This window comes from Apodemus sylvaticus, chromosome 10, assembly GCF_947179515.1.
Source record: "Apodemus sylvaticus chromosome 10, mApoSyl1.1, whole genome shotgun sequence".
Classification (NCBI taxonomy): Eukaryota; Metazoa; Chordata; class Mammalia; order Rodentia; family Muridae; genus Apodemus; species Apodemus sylvaticus.
Window position 1 is genome coordinate 9,223,399 of NC_067481.1, and position 19,834 is coordinate 9,243,232.

General features: G+C 47.7%; 1 protein-coding gene across 6 annotated transcripts in view; it reads left to right on the forward strand.

Annotated features, from left to right (window-relative positions):
• The window catches only part of Slc39a11 (solute carrier family 39 member 11), a 438,334-nt gene that overhangs the window by 295,494 nt on the left and 123,006 nt on the right, over positions 1-19,834 (forward strand). For all 6 annotated transcript variants that reach the window (XM_052196137.1, XM_052196138.1, XM_052196142.1 and 3 more), the window contains one exon: positions 5,911-6,081. In XM_052196137.1, coding sequence (XP_052052097.1) covers positions 5,911-6,081 — 171 coding nt within the window. The remainder of the gene's footprint in view (positions 1-5,910; positions 6,082-19,834) is intronic.

Below are 19,834 nucleotides of genomic sequence, written 5' to 3' on the forward strand. Positions count from 1 at the left end.
TCAGCAGTGGACAAACAGGTAGCACACTGATAGAGCTGTGGTCCCACGGCAGGTACCGTGGCCCTTCCATCCGGTCTCTGCGCAATGACAGCCCTGAGTCCAGGCATGCAGGAAGACAGAGGCCACATGCATGAGCTGGGCAAGTGGCTGGGTGGGTGCTGAAAGAAACCGCGTTGGGGTTCAGGGGTATCTTTTTGGCATGCACTCTTTAATGTAATCATATATCATGTGTACAGTGCACATGTGTAGGCTCATGTGTGTGACTGTGTGTAGGGTTTCTCACTAACTTGAGTTCATTGGCTCAAACAGGCTATCATTGAACTTGGAGATCGCCGTCCATGCCGTGGCTTCAGACACATGCTGCCCAGCCACCTTCAGTTTCTTTTTACTTGCATATACACATGGAGACAGAATGAAAGAAGAGGGGCCACTAGTATATCCTCTTCCTTACTGTCTTCAGAGAATCAGCTTAACTGGGGGCTCGGTTATAATTATGCACTTTAGCAATCAATGCTCTCTAAGAATTGGGTTCTGAGGGCTGGAGAGATGGATCCCCAGTTAAAGAGCACTTACTGCAATGGTAGAGAACTGGGGCTCCATTCCCAGTACTCACATGATGGCTCAGAACCGTCTGCAACTCCAGTTTCAAAGGATCCAATGCCTTTTCCTGGCTCCCGTGGGCACTGTATATACACAGTGCACATGTTTACACACAGGCAAAACATGCACACATGATTTGCATGCTTGCATGTGTACAGGCATGCAGGCACAGAGGTCAGAGGACAACCATGGGTTTTGGTTATTCCTTAGCTTTCTCCCGCCTTTTGGAGACAGGCTTTCTCTTTGACCTGGACCTCCAGGGAGTCAGGCCAGGCCAGCGAATGCCTAGGAATCTGTTTAATTGCCATGTCCCATGATGCTCCGCACTGGGGTGACAGGTTTCTGCCGGGCTCGAAGGTTTCTAACTTACATTTATTTATATAATCCAGTGTGTGCATTTGGAGGTCAGAGAACAACTTAGGAAAGTTGGTTCTCTCCTTCTACCACACGTCTTCCAGGAATCACACTCGGTAGCCACCTTGCCAGTCTCTTTCTTGCCAGATTTTTACAAGGATTCTGGGGGGGTGGGGGGTCTGGACTCAGGTCCTCACACGTGTAGTATGATTGCTGTAGCACGCGGGCCATTCCCCTCAGTCCTCTTCCCCTGTACTTCTGTTTTGCTCACGGATGCTCTTCATTAACACACAGTAGTTACTTGGCATCCCTGGGCACTCATTTATTGTGTTTCATAACGAGGCCTTAGAAACAAGCCCTTTCTCAGGGATTTGGAGCTGCGTGCCTTCAGTAGGTAAGAACTTGCCCGTTGTGTTGTTGTAATGAACTCATCTCCAGTGAGATCTGGGGCTTTTAGTCACGCTCTCTTGTGGCTGGTGATCTGTTAATTAGCATCGCTGTCTTCGTGGGAGGCCTGAGATTCCATCACCGGCCCATTTGATCCAACCAGTACTCTCAGGGACCACAGACCATCTGTGTCCTCATGTGGCTGGGCCCATGGGCTACAAAAGAAGAGGCTAGCTCCACCCTTGCCTCCCTAGATGTGTCTCGAATCCTCGAGGACACAATTGTGCTCCCAGGCCATCTGTGCATATTCGCCTGCAGTGTGGATTGTGATTTAACACTGTGCTTCCGAGAGTGGTTGCTGATCAAGATGGTCTGCCTCACTGTGGAAGGGATGTCACAGTTTGTCATGTTACGGGGGCAGCCGCGTCCTAGGCAGCAGACAGTCAATTGCTCAGCTCATGGCTCCAGGTTTGTGCCCACCGGGTGTCAGCTCTCGGAGCACAGGGAAGAGAGAATTCCAGCCTTGTAATCTGGGAAGAGGAAGCGGGAAAGCAGATGCTGTGTGCACGGACAGCACTCAAGATGCCCTGTTCTGCCTCTAGACTGGGAGCTTTGAATTCTGGGAGCTCCCGAGCAGCCTCTGTAGTCTGGGTCATCTAGATGTTATTAACTTAAGGTGTATAAAATTGCTTCCAGTCTTGTGCACACAGAAACACCTATGCATACATTCAGGGAGCCTATGTAGTGTGTCTGGGGCAGGAACATCTCTCTGTATGTGCACGTGTGTGTGCGTGCGTGCATGTGTGTGTGTGTGTGTGTGTGTGCACATACTCTCTCTCTCTCTCTCTCTCTCTCTTTCTCTCTCTCTCACACACACAAACACACACACACACACACACAGTGTGTGGACACCACACAGCCTGGATTGAATTCCGCGGGTTGCCCAGGGAGAGCTGCTGTCCCACTGGGATGCTGCCTTCTCCAGAGGCCAGCTATGAGTTACCCACTGAGAAGGATCAATTTAAGGTCTTCCTTCCCTTCCCCTCTTCATCTCCCTTCCCTCCTCTCCTCTCCCCTGCCCTCTTTCTTTCATTATCTCCACACCTCTTCCCTTCCCTTGTCTCTCCTCTCCTTTCTCTTTTTGAAAAGATTTTTTAATTAATTTTTTATTGAATATCATCTTCATTTACATTGCCAATGGTAAAACCTTTCCCAATATCCCCCCTCTCCTAAGACCCCCCAACCCCTCCCCTTCCTCCTTCCCCCTGCCTCCACATATATGCTTTCTCTACCCAACACACTCCCCCCCTCAGTTTCCCTTTGTTGGGGCCTCTGTTGAGTCTTTACCTGACCAAGGACTATTCCTTCCACTGATGCCCAACAAGGCCTTCCTCTGTCACATTTTTGGCTGGAACCATGTGTGCCCCTTGGTTGATGGTTCAGTCCCTGGGAGTCTTGGGGCGTCTGGGTGGCCGAAATCATTGTTCTTCCCATGGAACTGTAAACCCCTTCAGCTCCTCTGGACCATCCTCCAGCTCCTCCATTGGGAGTCCAATAGTTGGTTGTTAGCATCTGCCCCTGTATTTGTAAGACTCTGGCAGGGCTCCTCCGGAGACAACCATGGCATGCTCCTTTTGGTATACACTTCTTGTCATCCATAGTAGTGTCAGGGTTTGTTGACTGTTTATAGGCTGAATCTCCAGATAGGTCAGTCTCTGGGTGGCCTTTATTTCAGTCTCTGCCCCACACATTGTCTCCCTTATTGCTCCTGTGACTATTTTGTTCCCTTTCTTAGAGGAACCAAAGCACCCTCACTTAAGCCCCCTTCTTCTTGAGCTTGGTGAATTGTAACTTGTTTATTTTGAGCTTTTGGGCTAACATCCGTTTATTAGTGAGTGCATATCATGTGTGTTCTTTTGTGATTGGGTTGCCTCGCTCAGGATGACACTTTCTAGTTCCATCCATTTGCCTAAGAATTTCATGAATTCATTGTTTTTAATAGCTGAATTGTACTCCATTGTGTAATTATACCATAGTTTCTGTATCCATTTCTCTGTTGAGGGGCATCTGGGTTCTTTCCATCTTCTGGCTATCATAAAGAAGGCAGCTATGAACATAGTGGAGCATGTGTCCTTATTACATGTAGGAGCATCTTCTGGGTATTGTATGTGTATCTCTATGAGTGTAGTGCCTGAAGAGGCCAGTAGAGGGCACTGGATGGCCTGGAGCTGGGTCTACCCCACACTCTAAGGGAAGAACCATCTCTCTAGCTCCGTGGGACTCGGTTCTTTAGGGCCAGCATCCCAGAAGTTAAGACAAGCCATAGTAGCCAGATGTGACAACGAAGGTATTAGATCAAATACGTACACACAGTGTGGAGCCAAGAGACCCCCCCCTCAGGTCCTTATCAACAGCGGCAAAGTCCATGGACTCCCTCTGCAGTACCACAGAATAGCAGCAGCAGCAGCAGCTTTGATTGTCAGCACAACATAATGTAGAACCACCTGGGGAGAGAGTTTTAAAGAAGGACTGTTAACACTGGGCTGGCCGTGGGCATGTCTGTGAGGAAGTGTCTTAATTAATTGTTGTGGGAAGACGCACTCCACTGTGGGTAGCACCATTCCCTAGGCAGGCGTCCAGAACTGTGTTAGGGCGGTGAAACAGAGCTGAGCCCAAGCACGTGAGCACATGTGTACACCTTGCTCTCTGCCCTGGACTGTGGATATGAAGTGACTAGGTCTTTAAATTCCTACGGTGGTGACTTTGCTATAATAAAGACCTATCATCTGGAATTGTAAGCTAAAATAATCCTTTCTTTCCCAAGATGCCCTTTTGTCAGAGTATTTTAACACAGCTACAGAAATGAACTAGAATGATCAATGTCATTGCAATTCTCCAGAGAGGGTGAGCCCAAAGTACAATATGTCTAAGCTCTTAGTAAGCCTGTCTCTCCCAAGCCCCCACTTCCTGTTCTTGCTGTCACATTTACCTGAAAATATCCATTAGGAATAAACAGACAACCTGGGGACAGTGGACCTTTAGGCCACACATTAAGAAACACCGTTAAGATGACAGTCTAAGAAACAGCATCACTCTGTCCAAACCAGGAGAACTATTTTTTTTTTTAAACAGAGTCTATATATCCCAGCCTAATCTTACACTTGATATCCTCCTGCCTCAGCCTCCCAAGGGCTGGAATTTGGAGCATGAATTAACATGCCTGTCAATCAAATCAAAGTGGGAATTTTCAGATGGTTAGTCTAGGAACTCAGACCCTGGGCATTCCTTAGGACCTGGACTGCCATGTATTTCTGTCTGTCTGTCTGTCTGTCCATCTGGCTGAATGCTTGCTTGCCTGTCTTTGCTCACTGGCACAAATTGCTTCCTTCTGTCTGTCTGCTCAGCTGCCTTTGTCTCCCATTCTTCTACAGCTGCTTTTAAACCACTCTGTCAACTTCAGCACCCACACCTGCTAGTCACCCCGTGTTCTGAGAGAGGGAATCTGACTGGCTGAGCCTGTCATCTGAGGTCTTCCCATTGACTCTCAGGATGACCAGGGGCAGGGTCACAGTCACAGTTCTGTAGAGCTCTTGGATAAAGGGAACATGTCACCAACGAGATCAGTTCACGCATTCAGCACTTAGAGTAGTGCAAGCACTTCCATGTGCTCGCTTGTTGAGTCTTCCTTGCCTTGTTCTAGGGTTGACCTAGCTGGAGGGGTGAGGGAAGGAAGAAATGGCAAACACAATGGACACATTGGCATATACGAGCTAGGATCAGCCAGGGTGGGATCTCTGATGGAGACGCTGCAGCATCTTGGAAATTCGGTGTGTCACCTATGTATAGTTGACCACAGAGGAAGGTTACTATATACAACTGGGTTATTATTTACAGCTGGACAAGGAAGCCAGTTGAGCCAGTAGGAGTCTATAGGGAGCAGTCTTCGGGCCAGAAGCTTGGGAAGTAGGATAAGAGGGAGCTTTGGTGAACATTTTTGTCACACACTGTCCACATTAACACTCACACCCCGGGGCAAACTTTGTCATTCCTCTGGGACTCACCTAGGGAAGGCTTTGCCACTCCCACGGGGCTCCAGTGTTGATGCCTGACATGGCCCACACGTTCGTAGTCAACAGCATCAGTTTGCCCTCCTACAACCCCATAACCCTCCAGGAAAGGTTATGCTCCATTGTTTTGAATCAGGGCATTACATTACAGCTCAGTGAAAACACTTGGTTAAAAAGCGTCACTCAAGCTGTTGTGTGACCAGGTCATGAAATAAAAAACGATGGCCCGATTCCACAGTCGGTGCTCCTTACCTATGTGTCCCTCGCCCTGTATGGCATCGCCACCCTTCCTAGAACCAAAATTCCTGGCACACGCTGGTTCCTGAGTGCTTGCTGATTGACTGTCCAAAGGAGTGGCTGAGCCATCAAGAGATTCTTGGTCCATGGCCGTCTCGATGTAGGATAGTCCCTGGCTTGGAGGCTACCTCTTGCTGCCGCTAGTCCAGAAGTCAGTGTGCACATTTTTACAGCCCCGCCCCTCTCCATTCTTCTATCCGAACAGACAAGCGTGAGAATGGTGAGGTCTACCAGAGGAAGAAGGTGGCAGCGACTGACCTCCCAGAGGGCACGGGCCCCTCGGGACCTGTGCACGGGAGCTCGGGGCAGCCTGCGGAGAGTAGCTGGAGGAGGATTGCTCTGCTCATCCTGGCCATCACCATACACAACATTCCTGGTAAGCACTGGTCCTGGGGCTGTCTGCCTGAGGGCCGAGCCATTCATCGTCTGGAAAGGGGTAACTGCCAGTTGTGACCTGAGTCCTATTTGGAGGGAGGGGGAGGCCACTCTATGTTATGGGTGATTCATTCTACAGAGATCTGTGCAAACCCCACTGCCCCATGCCCGTTACTTTATATAGCCTCTGCTGTTTTGACTCAGGGGTCCTTTTCTTTATATATAGTTGGTACCAGATCATGTGGAACATAGTTTCATAACCTCCATGATTGCTAGGTAGGAGGGTGCCTCCTGTCAGTGCCAGATGTCTCTAGTTCTGACTGATGATTTGTCAGGATAGGTTGAATTCAGGGTCTTGGGAGATAGCTCAGTCGGGGAGGGAGGCTGCTGTGCAAGTGTGAGTTTCACCAACAGAACCCAAGTGAGAGAGCTGGACATATGGCATTTGACTGTCACCTTGGCAGTGGGGAGGCAAGGACAGGAGGACCCTCAGGGCTCATCAGCCTATCAAATTACCTCATTCAGTTCAATGGTTCTCCACTTTTCTAATGCTGTGACCTTTTAAGACAGTTCTTCATGTTGCTGTGACCCCTATCCATAAAATTCTTTTCATTGCTACATTGTAACTAATTTTGCTATTGTGTTGAATTGTAATGTAAATATCTGTGTTTTCCAATAATCATAGGCCACCCCTGTGAAAGGGTCATTCCACCCCCAAAGGGTGGTGAGCCACAGGTTGAGAAACTCTGGTTTGGTGGGTTACAAGACAGAGAGATGCCATTACCAAAAATTAAATGGACCTAAGGTTGATCTCTAGCTTTACACAAACTCGAACGCATGCAGACCCGCACACAAACGTATACACCCACAGACTTGCACGCCGCGTGCACATATACCAATATAACAGCATGGAATTCTGCCTTAATTAGCACACATTCTACGTGCATGCTTTCTTTGTAGGGACCTCTATCTGAGAATTTTACAGACCTTTTTCTATTACAGACTAACCCATTAAAGGTCTTTGGATGTAACTTGGTGGCAGGAGACTTACTGGTGATTTATTTAAAAGATACTATCTTTTAAACAAATGCTATAAAATAAGAGAATTACTGTTTCTTTTAGAGCAACAGGAAGACAAGGGTAAGCTTAAAATAACAAACACTAAATCTACTACAAAAATAAACAAATGAAGGATCCCAAGCTGCTAGGGACACAATGTGGGATTCTAGCTGGGCCACCCACTGACGAGGTTATCTCTAAATATTGTTTGGCTTTCTCTTGACTGACATAGGACTAATACGCCAACGGTTTCTTTAGAGACTTCTATGAACCATGCACACAGCCGTTGGCGTTGGTACCATGCTCGGGCCCTCTGAGCATCTGACAGATGGGGGCCATTGTGTGGGTCAGGCTCCTCAGGTCTTTCAACCATGACTGTGTCAGTCTTGGGTTGTTAATCATTCCCATCCATCTTTTGCTGAAAGTTGAGCATGCACAATTGCCTTGGGGGGGGGGGCAAGGGGCGGGAAGCTGTCCTAGAGCATGCACAATAGCCTTCCCCCGCCTGTCCTAGGCGATTTGTTCTCCAAATCCACACAGAGTTCGCTGATCCTGTCTGGTGTCTGTGACAGGATCGGTGTAGCTGGCCAAGGCTCTCTGGAGTGGCTGTCTCCCGGCTTTAGTTTTGCTGAAGCAGAGAATACAAGCAGACTGAAGTTATTCCTCTAGGGAACTTGATAACTCTTACTTGTGCAAAGAAGCCACCATGTGTAGCCTTGTCTGCCCTATTGTAGTCTAGTACGTATAGAATCCACCAAAAAGACAGCACCAGATCACTTTTAAGCTGGGCTCTTTCTCCGGGAGGAGAGAAACATGTTTCTTTAGCAGTTTCCATCGCCGTTACAGCAATGTCTATCATGTAATCATACATAGGTTGCTTTCCTTAGAATTTTCCTCATTGCCTGTCTCTCTGCCATTTCCCTCTTGGCCCTTCTGCCCTTTCTAGGTCAGATGCAAACGTTCTTGGTTAATTTTCCTAAAGCTCCCGATGTAGTCTGTCTCCAGGTGGAGTCTTATAAATGGGACCCCCAGCACACAGAGCAAAAGACCTAACTGGGTTTGCACTGTTGGGGGCTCCTGCCATGATACCCACAGAGTCTTAAATTGCCCATTGGAAGTGTGAGGACTCCTGAATCTCCTCCAGCCTGTAAAATACCAATCATTGCAGATGCAGGGTTACCTGTGTCTTCCTGCCAGCCATGGTATAGTTGCTCATTCAAGACCTTTTGTTAACCAATAAGAATGAAGATCCAGCTGGGCAGTGGTGGTGCACGCCTTTAATCCCAGCACTTGGGAGGCAGAGGCAGAGGCAGGTGGATTTCTGAGTTCGAGGCCAGCCTGGTCTACAGAGTGAGTTCCAGGGCTATACAGAGAAACCCTGTCAAAAAAAAAAAAAAAAAAAAGAATGAAGATCCATCTAGTGGGTTCAGAGTCAGGGCCAGTCACAGCATATGGCATGTCACAGCAGTGTCTGTTTCCTCAAGGGGCTTGAAAATGTCTACAAAGCATGCTTTCCAACAGCACACTGGGTACCAGGCTGCTTCCAGAGGAGCTGCAGCCACACATAGCACAACCACACTATCTTCCTCACTGTTAAGGTTGGGGCAGATGGACTGGCTAGGGCGTATGAGAGGCAATGGGCCGGGGGAACCCCAAGGCTCTGAGGTGACCAGTTACAGGCGTCGGGTTGTGGTTAAGATCTTCTAGGAAGAGAACGGAAGCTGAGCTAAAAGGATGGGAACTGAACTGCAGATTGTGAGGCTTAGCTCCCGTCAGGCAGGGGAGATCCTGAGCAGAGGGCTGGGTAGACAGGTTCAAGTCTGACTACAGGGGGGAAACTGCGACTCATCCACACTTTCCCTGTCAGTATTAATCATCGACATGATAGGAAATGGAATCATGGAGAAGACAAACCTGTGAGGGATTATTTAGCTTCTGGACACTTGAAAGGGATTATGTTCATGAGATTTATTGAGGTGGAGAGACCCACTCTAAAAGCCAGCAAGCACACCATTCTCTGGGCAGCTCCTGGATTATGATAAGTAACTAAATAGAATCCTTCAACCCTTTTTGCTTCCTTGTAGGGGCAGGGGGTGGGGAGGGGTCCTATGTGACCAGATACCCAAAGCTCCTGCCATTTAAGTTCCCTGCTAGCATAGATGTGATCTTAAACTACGACCCCCAAGTAAGCCCTTCTCTCAGAGGCTGTTCTTGTGGAGGCATTTTATTCAGCAACAGAAAAGTAACTGTGACAGCAGCCGACTGCTCTCTAAGTCCTTGGCACCGTAGGCCATCGTCAAAGGCCTAAGTACAGAATATAACAGCCGTGGGCCGGGGTGCTGTTCTGGAGGTGGGGTGTAGTTTATTATGCGTGAAGCCCTCAGACTGATGCCTAGAACTGCATACACTGGGCATTGTGGGCACACACCTGTACTCTCAGCATCGGAAGATAGAGGCAGGAGGATCACAAGTTCTAGAGTGTCCTTCGCTACACAGCAAGTTTGAGGCCAGCCTGAGTTACATGAAACCCTGTGTCTGGAAAAGCAAATTACATAACTCCGAAGTTCCCAGCAAGGTTCATTTCTCATGTCTCTGGTTTCTGCTGTCGTCTGAAGAGGATAACTCACCCACGGTTCCTGTCAGTTGTGAGATGCTCTCCGACAAGAGTCATTTTGAGAGGCTGTCCGGTGCCAGCTGCCTTTGAAAAGGTCTCTTCTTTTAACACCATCCTTTATGGTTTATTAAAAATTTAGGTGCATCTTTGACATTCTCCACGTCTCTGGGTTTTCAGATAGACTTTCCACAATGACTTAATGGATAATTGATTTTTTTTGAAGGTTTTGTCTTTGCTGCTTCAGTTTTGTACATCCTGGGGAAGACACTTTGTTAAAAAAAATATTGCACTGTAATGTAAAAAGAAGAAAGAGGACTTATTAATGGTTGGCCTGGCTCTGGAGTGTTCTACATTGTCACTGCACACCTGAGGGCATTGGTACTTACCTGAGGCACTTGAGTTAATGCATAAAGCCTACTTGTGCTGACAGATGAATCCCTGAGCCTCTGAGCATCATCGTCTTCCAGGACTCCACTTAAGTTAGGGACCTTTGTTAGCTACCGTCACCACTGTGACAAAATACCTGAGAGAAACCAAGTTAAAGGGGGAAAAAGGTTACTTTGGCTCATGAGTTCAGTCTTCTGGTTCCAATGCTTTGGGCTGGAGGCAAGGCAGAGCGTCATGACAGCAGGGGCGTGTGGCATCTCCCTCTGATGTGTCCTGTACCATTATATACTGGTTTGCTTAGATCTTATGTTTTCCTGTTCAAGGGGGGCATCTTTCCAAAAGGTCACCACCGTGTTCTTTTAGCATTCCAGTATCACAGCATGTTCTGCAGCTCCAACTCAGCCCATGGCTTCTCTATACTTCAGCCCCAGGAAGGACAGGTACATTCACTCCCCACCTCCATTCCAGGAGAGCAGAGGCTAGGCACAAGCTGAAGGGTCACTTGTCTTTCTGTGTTGGCTACCGAGTGGGCTAAGGGCAGATTGTGTGTGTGTGTGTGTGTGTGTGTGTGTGTGGTGTTGCACATGTGAGCATGAAATGGAGGCTGGAGGATGATACCCGGTGTCTCCCTCTGTCACCCTTCACTCTACTCTTGGAGGCAGGCTCACTCACCAGGCCTCGAGGCTCAGTGGTAAGGCTAGACTGGCTGGCCTCTAAACCGCAGGGATCCCCGTCTCACTCCCACCTGCCCAGCTCGGCACTGCAGTGCATGCTGCCACACTGAGTTGGTCAGATGGATTCTGGGGATGACTGGCAGGCCCTCTGCCTTCACCTGTGAGCCTGATTATGGAGACCCATAGCAGAGCCTGCACAACTAATTTTCTCATCCCTCTCCTCATGGTCAAGAGCGGAGTTCATTTGACAGTTGTTGCTGTGATCCAGAGGACCTGGGGGCTGCTGTTTGTGTCTCCAGGACAGCACAGCAGTTGATTTTAATTATTTGGCTTGTCATCATTGCTAGTTTCTAATAATGGCTTCAAAGGAATGCTCGGGGTTTGAGTCAGAAGTGATTTTAGTTTCAGGGAACTCAAGGACGAATTTAGAAAACAAAAATATTAACGCCGGCTGGCTGTTCCTGAGGGTTATAACTAATTTTTATTTTCTTCATGGTTTTAGCAGATTTAGATCCAAACTTCCCTATGAAAAAAACTACCCTTACTTGTGATGAGATAAGAGTGTGTTTGGGGAGGGGCGTGTCCCCAGGTGAGTTAGCCACTTCAGGGTCCCTGATTCTCAACATGCTCACCATGAAGTAGAGAAAGAAATTACACAACAGGGCTAGCCTGGTGTCCTTGTGTGGTGGAGGTAGAGAGGGAAATTAGGTATTTATGACAAAAAGGATCTTATTTGGGCTAGTCTGGTGTTTTTGCACTGTGAAACAAGAATAAGAACTCTCTGGTGTGTTTGTGTGTGTGTGTAACTAATCTCATTCCCATGGGCTCTGTCCTCATAACCTAATGACCTCCTCAAAGCTGTCTCACCAACATTTGTGTTAGAAACAAGATAAAGTACTGTATTAGTTAACTAATTAGCTGCTTTAACGGATTTTTATTAACATAATAGTTTAAAAGAAAAACAAAAGATCAAACTTATTCTCCTACAGTTATGGACGTCAGAGGTCTTAAATCAGTTAAATTGTTGACAAGACTGATTTGCAGGAGACTCCTGGGTGGGGCTGGGGATATCCATTTCCTGTTCCTTCCACCTTCTTCAGGTTTCTGCATGGCGGTCACTCTATGTTTTGTTGGTGTGTGTGTGTGTGTGTGTGTGTGTGTGTGTGTGTGTGCATAGGCGCGCGTGTGCGCGCGCAGTCACCCCCTGCCACGTTCCTGTTTGAACTTTTGAAGTCTGCACGTAGAGCCTCCCCAGGTAAACGCAGGGCAATGGGAATCGGATCACTCTCTCTTGCCTAGGGGCAGTTTTAATAGGGCTCAAGCATTAGAACTCAGATGTTTTTGTAGTTCTCATTGGCTGGGCCACAGAAACCAAAGCGATCAGTGTGCTGCTGGTGGAAGACAATTAGCTTGAGTCTTCCAGGGTTTTCCTCTTCCCCTGGGACTTCCCTTGAACTCCAGCTCTGTCTTCTTCATTTCCCATTCCCAGGCTGCTTTCTTTATACCCACCGCCGCCACCTGCCGCCGCCATCTCTGAGCTCACACTGCAACTTCTTCACTGTGCCTTATCCAGTGAGATGGTGGGCAGGGTTCAAAAAGTATTGACTTGGCTCTCTGTCTCTCTGACTGTCACTCTGTCTCTCTGTCTCTGTCTCTCTCTGTGTCTCTCTCTGTCCCTCTGTCTCTCTCTCTCGTGTGTGTGTGTGTGTGTGTGTGTGTGTATGTGTGTAACTGCCAGGTCACAGAGAAACCTTTTCAGTCTTTGAAACCCTTAAGCCCATGGATTCTTGGTTCACTTTTTATTTTTGTGGGGGGTGATTTTTTCCATTAATTAATTTATTTACTCACTTTACATCCTGATTGCAGCCCCCCCCCCTCTCCTCCCAGTCCCCCCACACACGTGGGCCCTCTACCCACCTCTCTCATTCAACTCTAAGAAGAGGGAGGTCCCCCCTGGGTACCAACCTACCCTGGCCCCTCAAGTGACTGCACCACTAGGCACATCCTCTCCCACTGAGGACGACAAGGCAGGTAGACAGTTAGTTGACTCTGATGGTCTTCTTGTAGAGTCCCTGTTCCTCTTTCTTTATTTAAACTCCTCCCACTTTGTTCTATGTCATATATGTTCTTAGTGTATTGTAATTGACCACAGCACCACTCAAGGGATTATTAGCTTTGGGGTGTTGATGAATCCTACTCTTTAAAGAGTACTGATCACTTTTAGGTTTAGAGTTTTATTGGACGACTAAAAGTTAGGATTCTACCGATCATGGCATAAGGCACTTGCTTCTGTGTGCTTCAGACATTCCATTGCCCCCCGTGTGGTCTTCATGCGTAGTAAGGATGGCTTCGGAGGACCAGCACTCAGAACATGGTTGGGGTCACCACTTGTAAAAGGCCAGTAATTACAGAGAAAAGCATGGTGTCTCATTTTCCCAGGTCAAAGACTGGGCAGAATACTCTATTATTAGATATGGATTTTCCCAGGAAAAACTTGATGTAATCACTGCTAAGTGACATTCTGCTTCTGGACATTGGGGGTTCTTTTTTCAGCAATCAGTGATACAGCAGGTCATCGCCACACATAACCTTGAGTTACCAAGGACAGATGTCCTAGTTTAGGTTTCATTGCTGTGAAGAGGCACCATGACCAAAGCAACTCGTATAAAAGAAAACATTTGCCAGGCAGTGGTGGCACATGCCTTTAATCCCAGCACTTGGGAGGCAGAGTCAGGCAGATTTCTGAGTTCGAGGTCAGCCTGTTCTACAAAGTGATTTCCAGGACAGCCAGGGCTATGCAGAGAAGCCCTGTCTCGAAAAACCTGCTAATGCATGGCAAATACAGAAGGGGACACTCTGAACCAGCCATTGAACTGAGCACAGGGTCCCCAGTGGAGGAGCTAGAGAAAGGACCCAAGGAGCTAAAGGGGTTTGGAGTGCTTTAGAAGGAACAACAATATGATCCACCCAGTGCTCCCAGAGCTCCCAGGGACAAAACCATCAACCAAAGAGTACACATGGAGTTACCCATGGCTCCAGACTCATAGGCAGCAGAGGATGGCCTTGTTGGACATCAAAGGGAAGAGAGGCCCTTGGCCCTGGGAAGGCTCGGTGCTGCAGTATAGGGGAATACCAGGGCAGGGAAGTAGGAGTGGTTTGATTGGGGAACAGGGGGAGGGGAGATGGGTTATGGGATTTTGGGGGGGGACCAGGAAAGGGGACAATATTTGAAATGTAAATAAAGAATATATCTAATTACAAATAAAAGAAACCATTTAATAGGAGCTGGCTTACAGTTTCAGAGGCTCAGTTCTTTATCATCGTGGTGCATGGCAGTGTGCAGGCAGACATGGTGCTGGAGGAGCTCAGAGTTCTACATCTCCATCCAGTAGGAGACTGATTCCATACTGGGCAGAGCCTGAGCACTAGGAGACCTCAAATCCCACCCCCACAGTGACATACTTCCTCCAGCAAGGCCACCCACTCCTTGTGGGCCAAGCATTCAAATACATGAATCTACGGGGGCCGTACCTATTCAGGTGGTGGAAGTATCCGTGGTCACCTTTGGATGTTGTCCTCTTGAATGACACAGAGATATAGAAGTTCAGAGACGGAGCCCAGGGCCACACAGCAACAGTGGAAGCAGAGCTGGCTGTCACTCAGCTTGTCTCCCCCTGCCTGCTCTTGGCCTCTTTTCTACAGATAAGTGGTGAAGCATCACAGCTATTTCCAAAAAGTTCAGGGAACACATTTTGCTTTTTTATTTTTATTTTTTTTTTAATGACATAAAATGTCAGCGTCTGTGACACCAGCCGGGTATGTTGGCAGACTTCTCCCTCCAGATGTCCCGGGCTCTGCTCAGCAGCAGGCTTAGGCTGGGCAACCTGGATGGAAGACCTCTTCCATAGCCAGGGATGTCCCTAAGGGAACTCCACAGAAGGTTGCAGAAGAAGTGCCCCAGGAGTATGGCCTCCACACATCCACCATCAGCAGGCAAGGGTGGTTGAGACCCATCACAATTAGACAGGCATAGACTTTAGAATTGGTAAGGCCTGGACTTAGCTCCTCAAGCCACCAGCTGCCTTATTAGCCATGTGACTTTGGGTAAGGGCCTGAACATCTCAGTGTTGGCAGATGTAAATTGGCGATAACGTCTCACCTTGCAGATCCGTATGAAGTGAGTTAACAGCTATTGGTACAGGCAGGCCACCTGCTGTGTAACACAAGTTAAGATAGAGCACAGCAGAGCCTGGTGAACATGAGTTCCTTTGTCCCCACCTCCTCCTCCTCCTCCTCCTCCTCCTCCTCCTCCTCCTCCTCCTCCTCCTCCTCGTCATCCTCCTCCCCTTCTGAGGCACCATAGTTCAATCCTTAAGGGTCTTCCATTTCCAGTCAGGTGACCTTCAAGGGGGGACAGCTCAGAGCACTTTAGTTCTCATCTCCAGCAGGTTGCTTCAAGATTCCTCTCATTTACCCCAGGAGTTTGAAAACACTGTAATATTCTCCTTTAATTATCTGCACCTCAGTGGGGAAAATGACATTATAATTAGCACGGGCTCCTGTATGGGATGACATTTTTGCTCAACAGATCGTGTTCCTGGGTGTGTGCGGTGGCAGAAGCTGAGTGCGCACTTTCAAATTGCGCTGTTGGATGTGAGCACAAGCCCTGGCATGAACTCCTAGAGGGGGAAACGGCAGCTCCAGGGTCCCTGCGTGATCCCATGTGCACATGCCAGGCAAGCTGGGATGCCCACCACCCCTGCCAAGGGCTGTGGATACACAGGACCCCAGAGCCCTGCTTCCTGGCTGTCTTAGTTATGGTCTCATTGCTGTGAAGAGACACAAAGACCAAGGCAACTCTTATAAAGGACAACATTTAATTGGGGCTGACTTATAGGTTCAGAAGTTCAGTCCATTATCATCATGGTGGGAAGCATAGCATGACCCAGGCAGGCATGGAGCTGGAGGAGCTGAGAATTCTACATCTCGATCCGAAGGCAGTCAGGAGGGGACTCTCTTCCTCACTGGGAGGAACTTCACAGTAGGAGACCTTAAAGCCCGCCTACATAGTGACATACTTCCTTCAACAAGGCCACACCCCCTAATAGTGCCACTTCCCATGGGCCAAGCACATTCAAACCTCCACACTGGCCAAAGCCACAGTCTAAGGCTGCACTTGGATTTGGGTTAAAATGAAGACTAGTTTCTATGCTGACTCTGTTATGTCATTCTCCTACGTCTTATGTAAGATAAAGAGAAACGTCAAAGCAAGATAGTTGGAATGCAGTTTCTGTATTGATTTACCAAGTTTCTTGTTAACTTCATGCTATCTTGCTACCTTGATGAGAATACAGCTTAAATAGGCTCTTCTTTGTTTGGCTATTGATTTCTGTTTATTTATTGAAAAAAACATTTTTGAGACAAGGTCTCACTTTACAGCCTGAGTTAGTCTGGCACCCACTCTGTAACCCAGGTTGGCCTGAAACTATGGCAATCCTCCTGCCTCAGAGTTCCAGGTACTAGCATGATAGGCATGAGCCATTATGCCCAGCTTTAGCAAGAGGAGGATCCCTGGAGTTTGTGGTCAGCCAGCCTAGCTGAATCCAGGAGCTTCAGGTTCAGTAAGGGACCCTGTCTCAAAAAAAAAAAAAAAAAATAGGAGGGAGAGCGATTGATAATCTTCCTACATGGACCTCTGGTTTCTATACATACATACATGCACATGTACATGTGTACTTGTACAAATGTGTGCATATACACACACATGAGAACATACATACCTAGACTCATAAAACTCATCTTCTCCTCCTGCTGCTCCTTTTCCTGACATTATTCTAGCTCCTCCTCATCCTGTAGCCAAGCTCATCCTTGTGCCCTGGGTCCCCCTGCCTGTTTCCTAAGCACTGGAGTTGCAGGCGTGTGCTACCACACTTAGTTTGTGTGACACTGGAGATTGACCCTGGAGTCTTCTGTTTGGCAAGTTGTGTTTTATTCTTGAATGGAGGACAGAGCTGGGTTCAGACAGCTTGTCCAGGAACACTGGTACATGCTGAGTTATGGTGTCCAATGCTGGGCTAAGGCAGCTCCAAGACTGAGAAAGCTCTCCTCCTGCTTTTCTCCCCCCTGCTTTTGCTGCTCTTGCTCCTCCTGCAATTCCTACTCCTTCTCCTCCTCCTGCTCCTCTTCCCACTCCTCCTCCTGCCCCTCCTCCTGCTTTTCCTTCTACGTCTCCTCCTGCTCCTCCTCCAGCTCCTCCTCCAGCTCTTCCTCCTTCTTTTCCTGGTCTTCCTCTTGCCTCTCTTCCTGCTCCTTCGTTCCCTGCTCCTCCTCTTCATGCTCCTCCTTCAGCTCCTGCTCTTGGTGCTTCTCCTGCTCTTCCTCCCAATCCTCTTTCCCCTCCTCCTTTTTCTGTGTCTGCTGCTCTTCTTGCTCCTCCCCCTTGCTTCTCCTGCTCTTCCTACTCCTCCTCCCCCTGCTGCTCCTCCTCCCCCTGCTGCTCCTCCTGACCCTATTCTAGCTCCTTCTCCCCCTGCCCTGCCTCTTTCTGCTCCTCTTCCTCTTCCTGCTCCTCCTGAGCCTTCTGATCATCCTCCCCCTGTTCCTCCTGCTCTTCCTCTTCCTGCTCTTTCTGCTGCTCCTCCTCCCCCTTCTCTCCCTCCTGCTCTTCCCATTCCTCCTCTCCCTGGTCTTCCTCCTCTCCTACTTTCAAATAGATGTCTGCTCGCTCTGCTGGCGAAGACAACACCATGGGTCCATGTCACCTTATGCTCACCTGAAAATCTAGCCCTTTAGCTCAGATGTTGAGGATTGGGTCCTCTCCTATGGAAATCACTGTGACATTTACTCTCGGGTCTTTGCTAGGAGCATTGCCCAGCTTATCTCCCACTGTTACTACTGAAGACATTTATTGAACAATATAGTTTCTAGAAAGGCTTTGGCTCTCCTGCGAAAACAATTCATTTATTGTGTATATCTTCTAGTCCTTGGCTGCCAGGGAGGCTAAGGCCTGTATTTCCTTGATAACAGTGACATATGTTCTTAGGATCTGAGTTATTCTTCTCTCATTTTGCAGCTAATCATCATGTTACACTTTAAGCAGTTTCAAAGGAATGGGGTTCTTTTCATTAGTTGCCAAAACTTTATTCCCACATTGCCATTTAGTTTCCTAAGCACTGATTACACTTCTAATCCAGATGCATGGCCTGAAGATGCTTATTTCGATAATGGATGAGAGGAGAGGGAGTAACCTTTGTGGTACTCTTTGAATACTTCCAGAGGGAAGCCGGCACACACCTGTATCTCAGGGACAGAGCACAGGAGGCTAGAGAGTTGGCTCAATGATTAAGAACACTTGTTCTTGCAGAGGACCTGGGTTCAACTCCCCAGCACATGCATGGCAGCTCACAACCATTCAGAACTCCAGTCCAATGGGATCTGACACCCTCTTCAGACCTTCAAGGGTACCCAATATACATACGATGCACATACATAGATGAGCAAAACACTCATGCAATGCAATAAAATGAAGAAATCTTAAAAAAAAAAAGAAATATGGAAGAGTATGATGTGAATTGTTAAACTCTCTGATAGCCATATATAGGAAAGATGTGACTATGTATATTATATATATATATATACATATGCATATAAATCATTTGTTATAAAATACTCCCTGGAGTATAAATTTTAAAAATAGAAGAAGTAAAAAGCAAATGGAATTAATTTACAAAATACACTTCATCTAATGTAGCCACATAATTACCATTTCAACGTGGACCCCGTCTTTAAAACTTGGAAGACCATATAAGTTTTGAAGTGTGTGTTTTATGTCCACGGCATCTTTCAGTGTGGATGCTGAGTTTTAATGGTTAAAATGAAATTTGGTCATTATGAAACAAGGTTGTAGGTCAAGGCAATAACCGAGTGCGTAAAAACCACCCACCCCACAGACGCCCGATGACCCGAGTTCAGATCCCTGACACCAATGTAAAAACCCAAATGTTATAGCAATTGCCCATAATCCCAGCAGTCATGCAGCGAGATGGGAGGTGGAGACAAGAGAACTACCTGGCAGCTTTTGTGGGCTGGGAAGCATGCATCAGGGTGACCCTGAATCAAAATGGAAGGAGAGAACCAGCTCCTAAAGGTTGTTCCCTGACTGCCACACATGCACTGTGGTATGTACACCCCTGTCTCTGTCTCTGTCTCTGTCTCTGTCTCTCTCTCTCTCTCTCTCTCACACACACACACACACACAAAGTTGTATGTAATAGATCAATGTCTCACACACATACACATATCTTCAGCCTTTATATTATATCTTAGTTAAACTCAAATGAGATGATCCGGTTTTCCTCACTGTTTCCAGTACTCAGCCTGGAACTTCGGCTAGCAGCTGCTAGGCTGAGGGACTCACAGGCTCTTAAAAGGGGGATCAAGGGAATGAAACAGGGTTCTTGCTATGAACGAGCTTTCAATCTCTCAAAAGAAATGAAGCTCATTCACACATCCATTTCAACACTGCAGAAAATGGCTGTGGTGGCACAAGCCCTTCACCCCAGCTCACAGGAGGTAGAGGCAGGTGGATCTCTGGGAGGTCAATGCCAGCCTGGTCTACATAGCTGGCACTGAGCTACATAATGAGAGACCCTGTTTTAAAAGAAAGAAATCAACGTTGTACAGAGTGGATGGGTCATCATGGAAGTCAACACGGTGAAGGCAAAAGCCTTGAGAGCAAGATGTGTAGTTGTTGTTGTCGTCGTCGTTGTTGTTTTTCTGTTGTCTTTGAAGATGAGGCAGTTAAAAAGTCACCTTGACTGCTGGAAACACTGCTGTTTGGGATAGAGATAGAACTCAGTGGTGGAGTTCTTGCCCGGCATCAAGAAGCCTTGACTTCATCCCCACTGGGGGAGGAACAGAACAGCAAACAAGTAGAGCAAATGGAAACTTGAAAGAGTTATGGGTGGTGTTGACTACGTGGGAGCCTGTCTGTCCCTGTAGAGGGGAGGCCAGTCATGTCT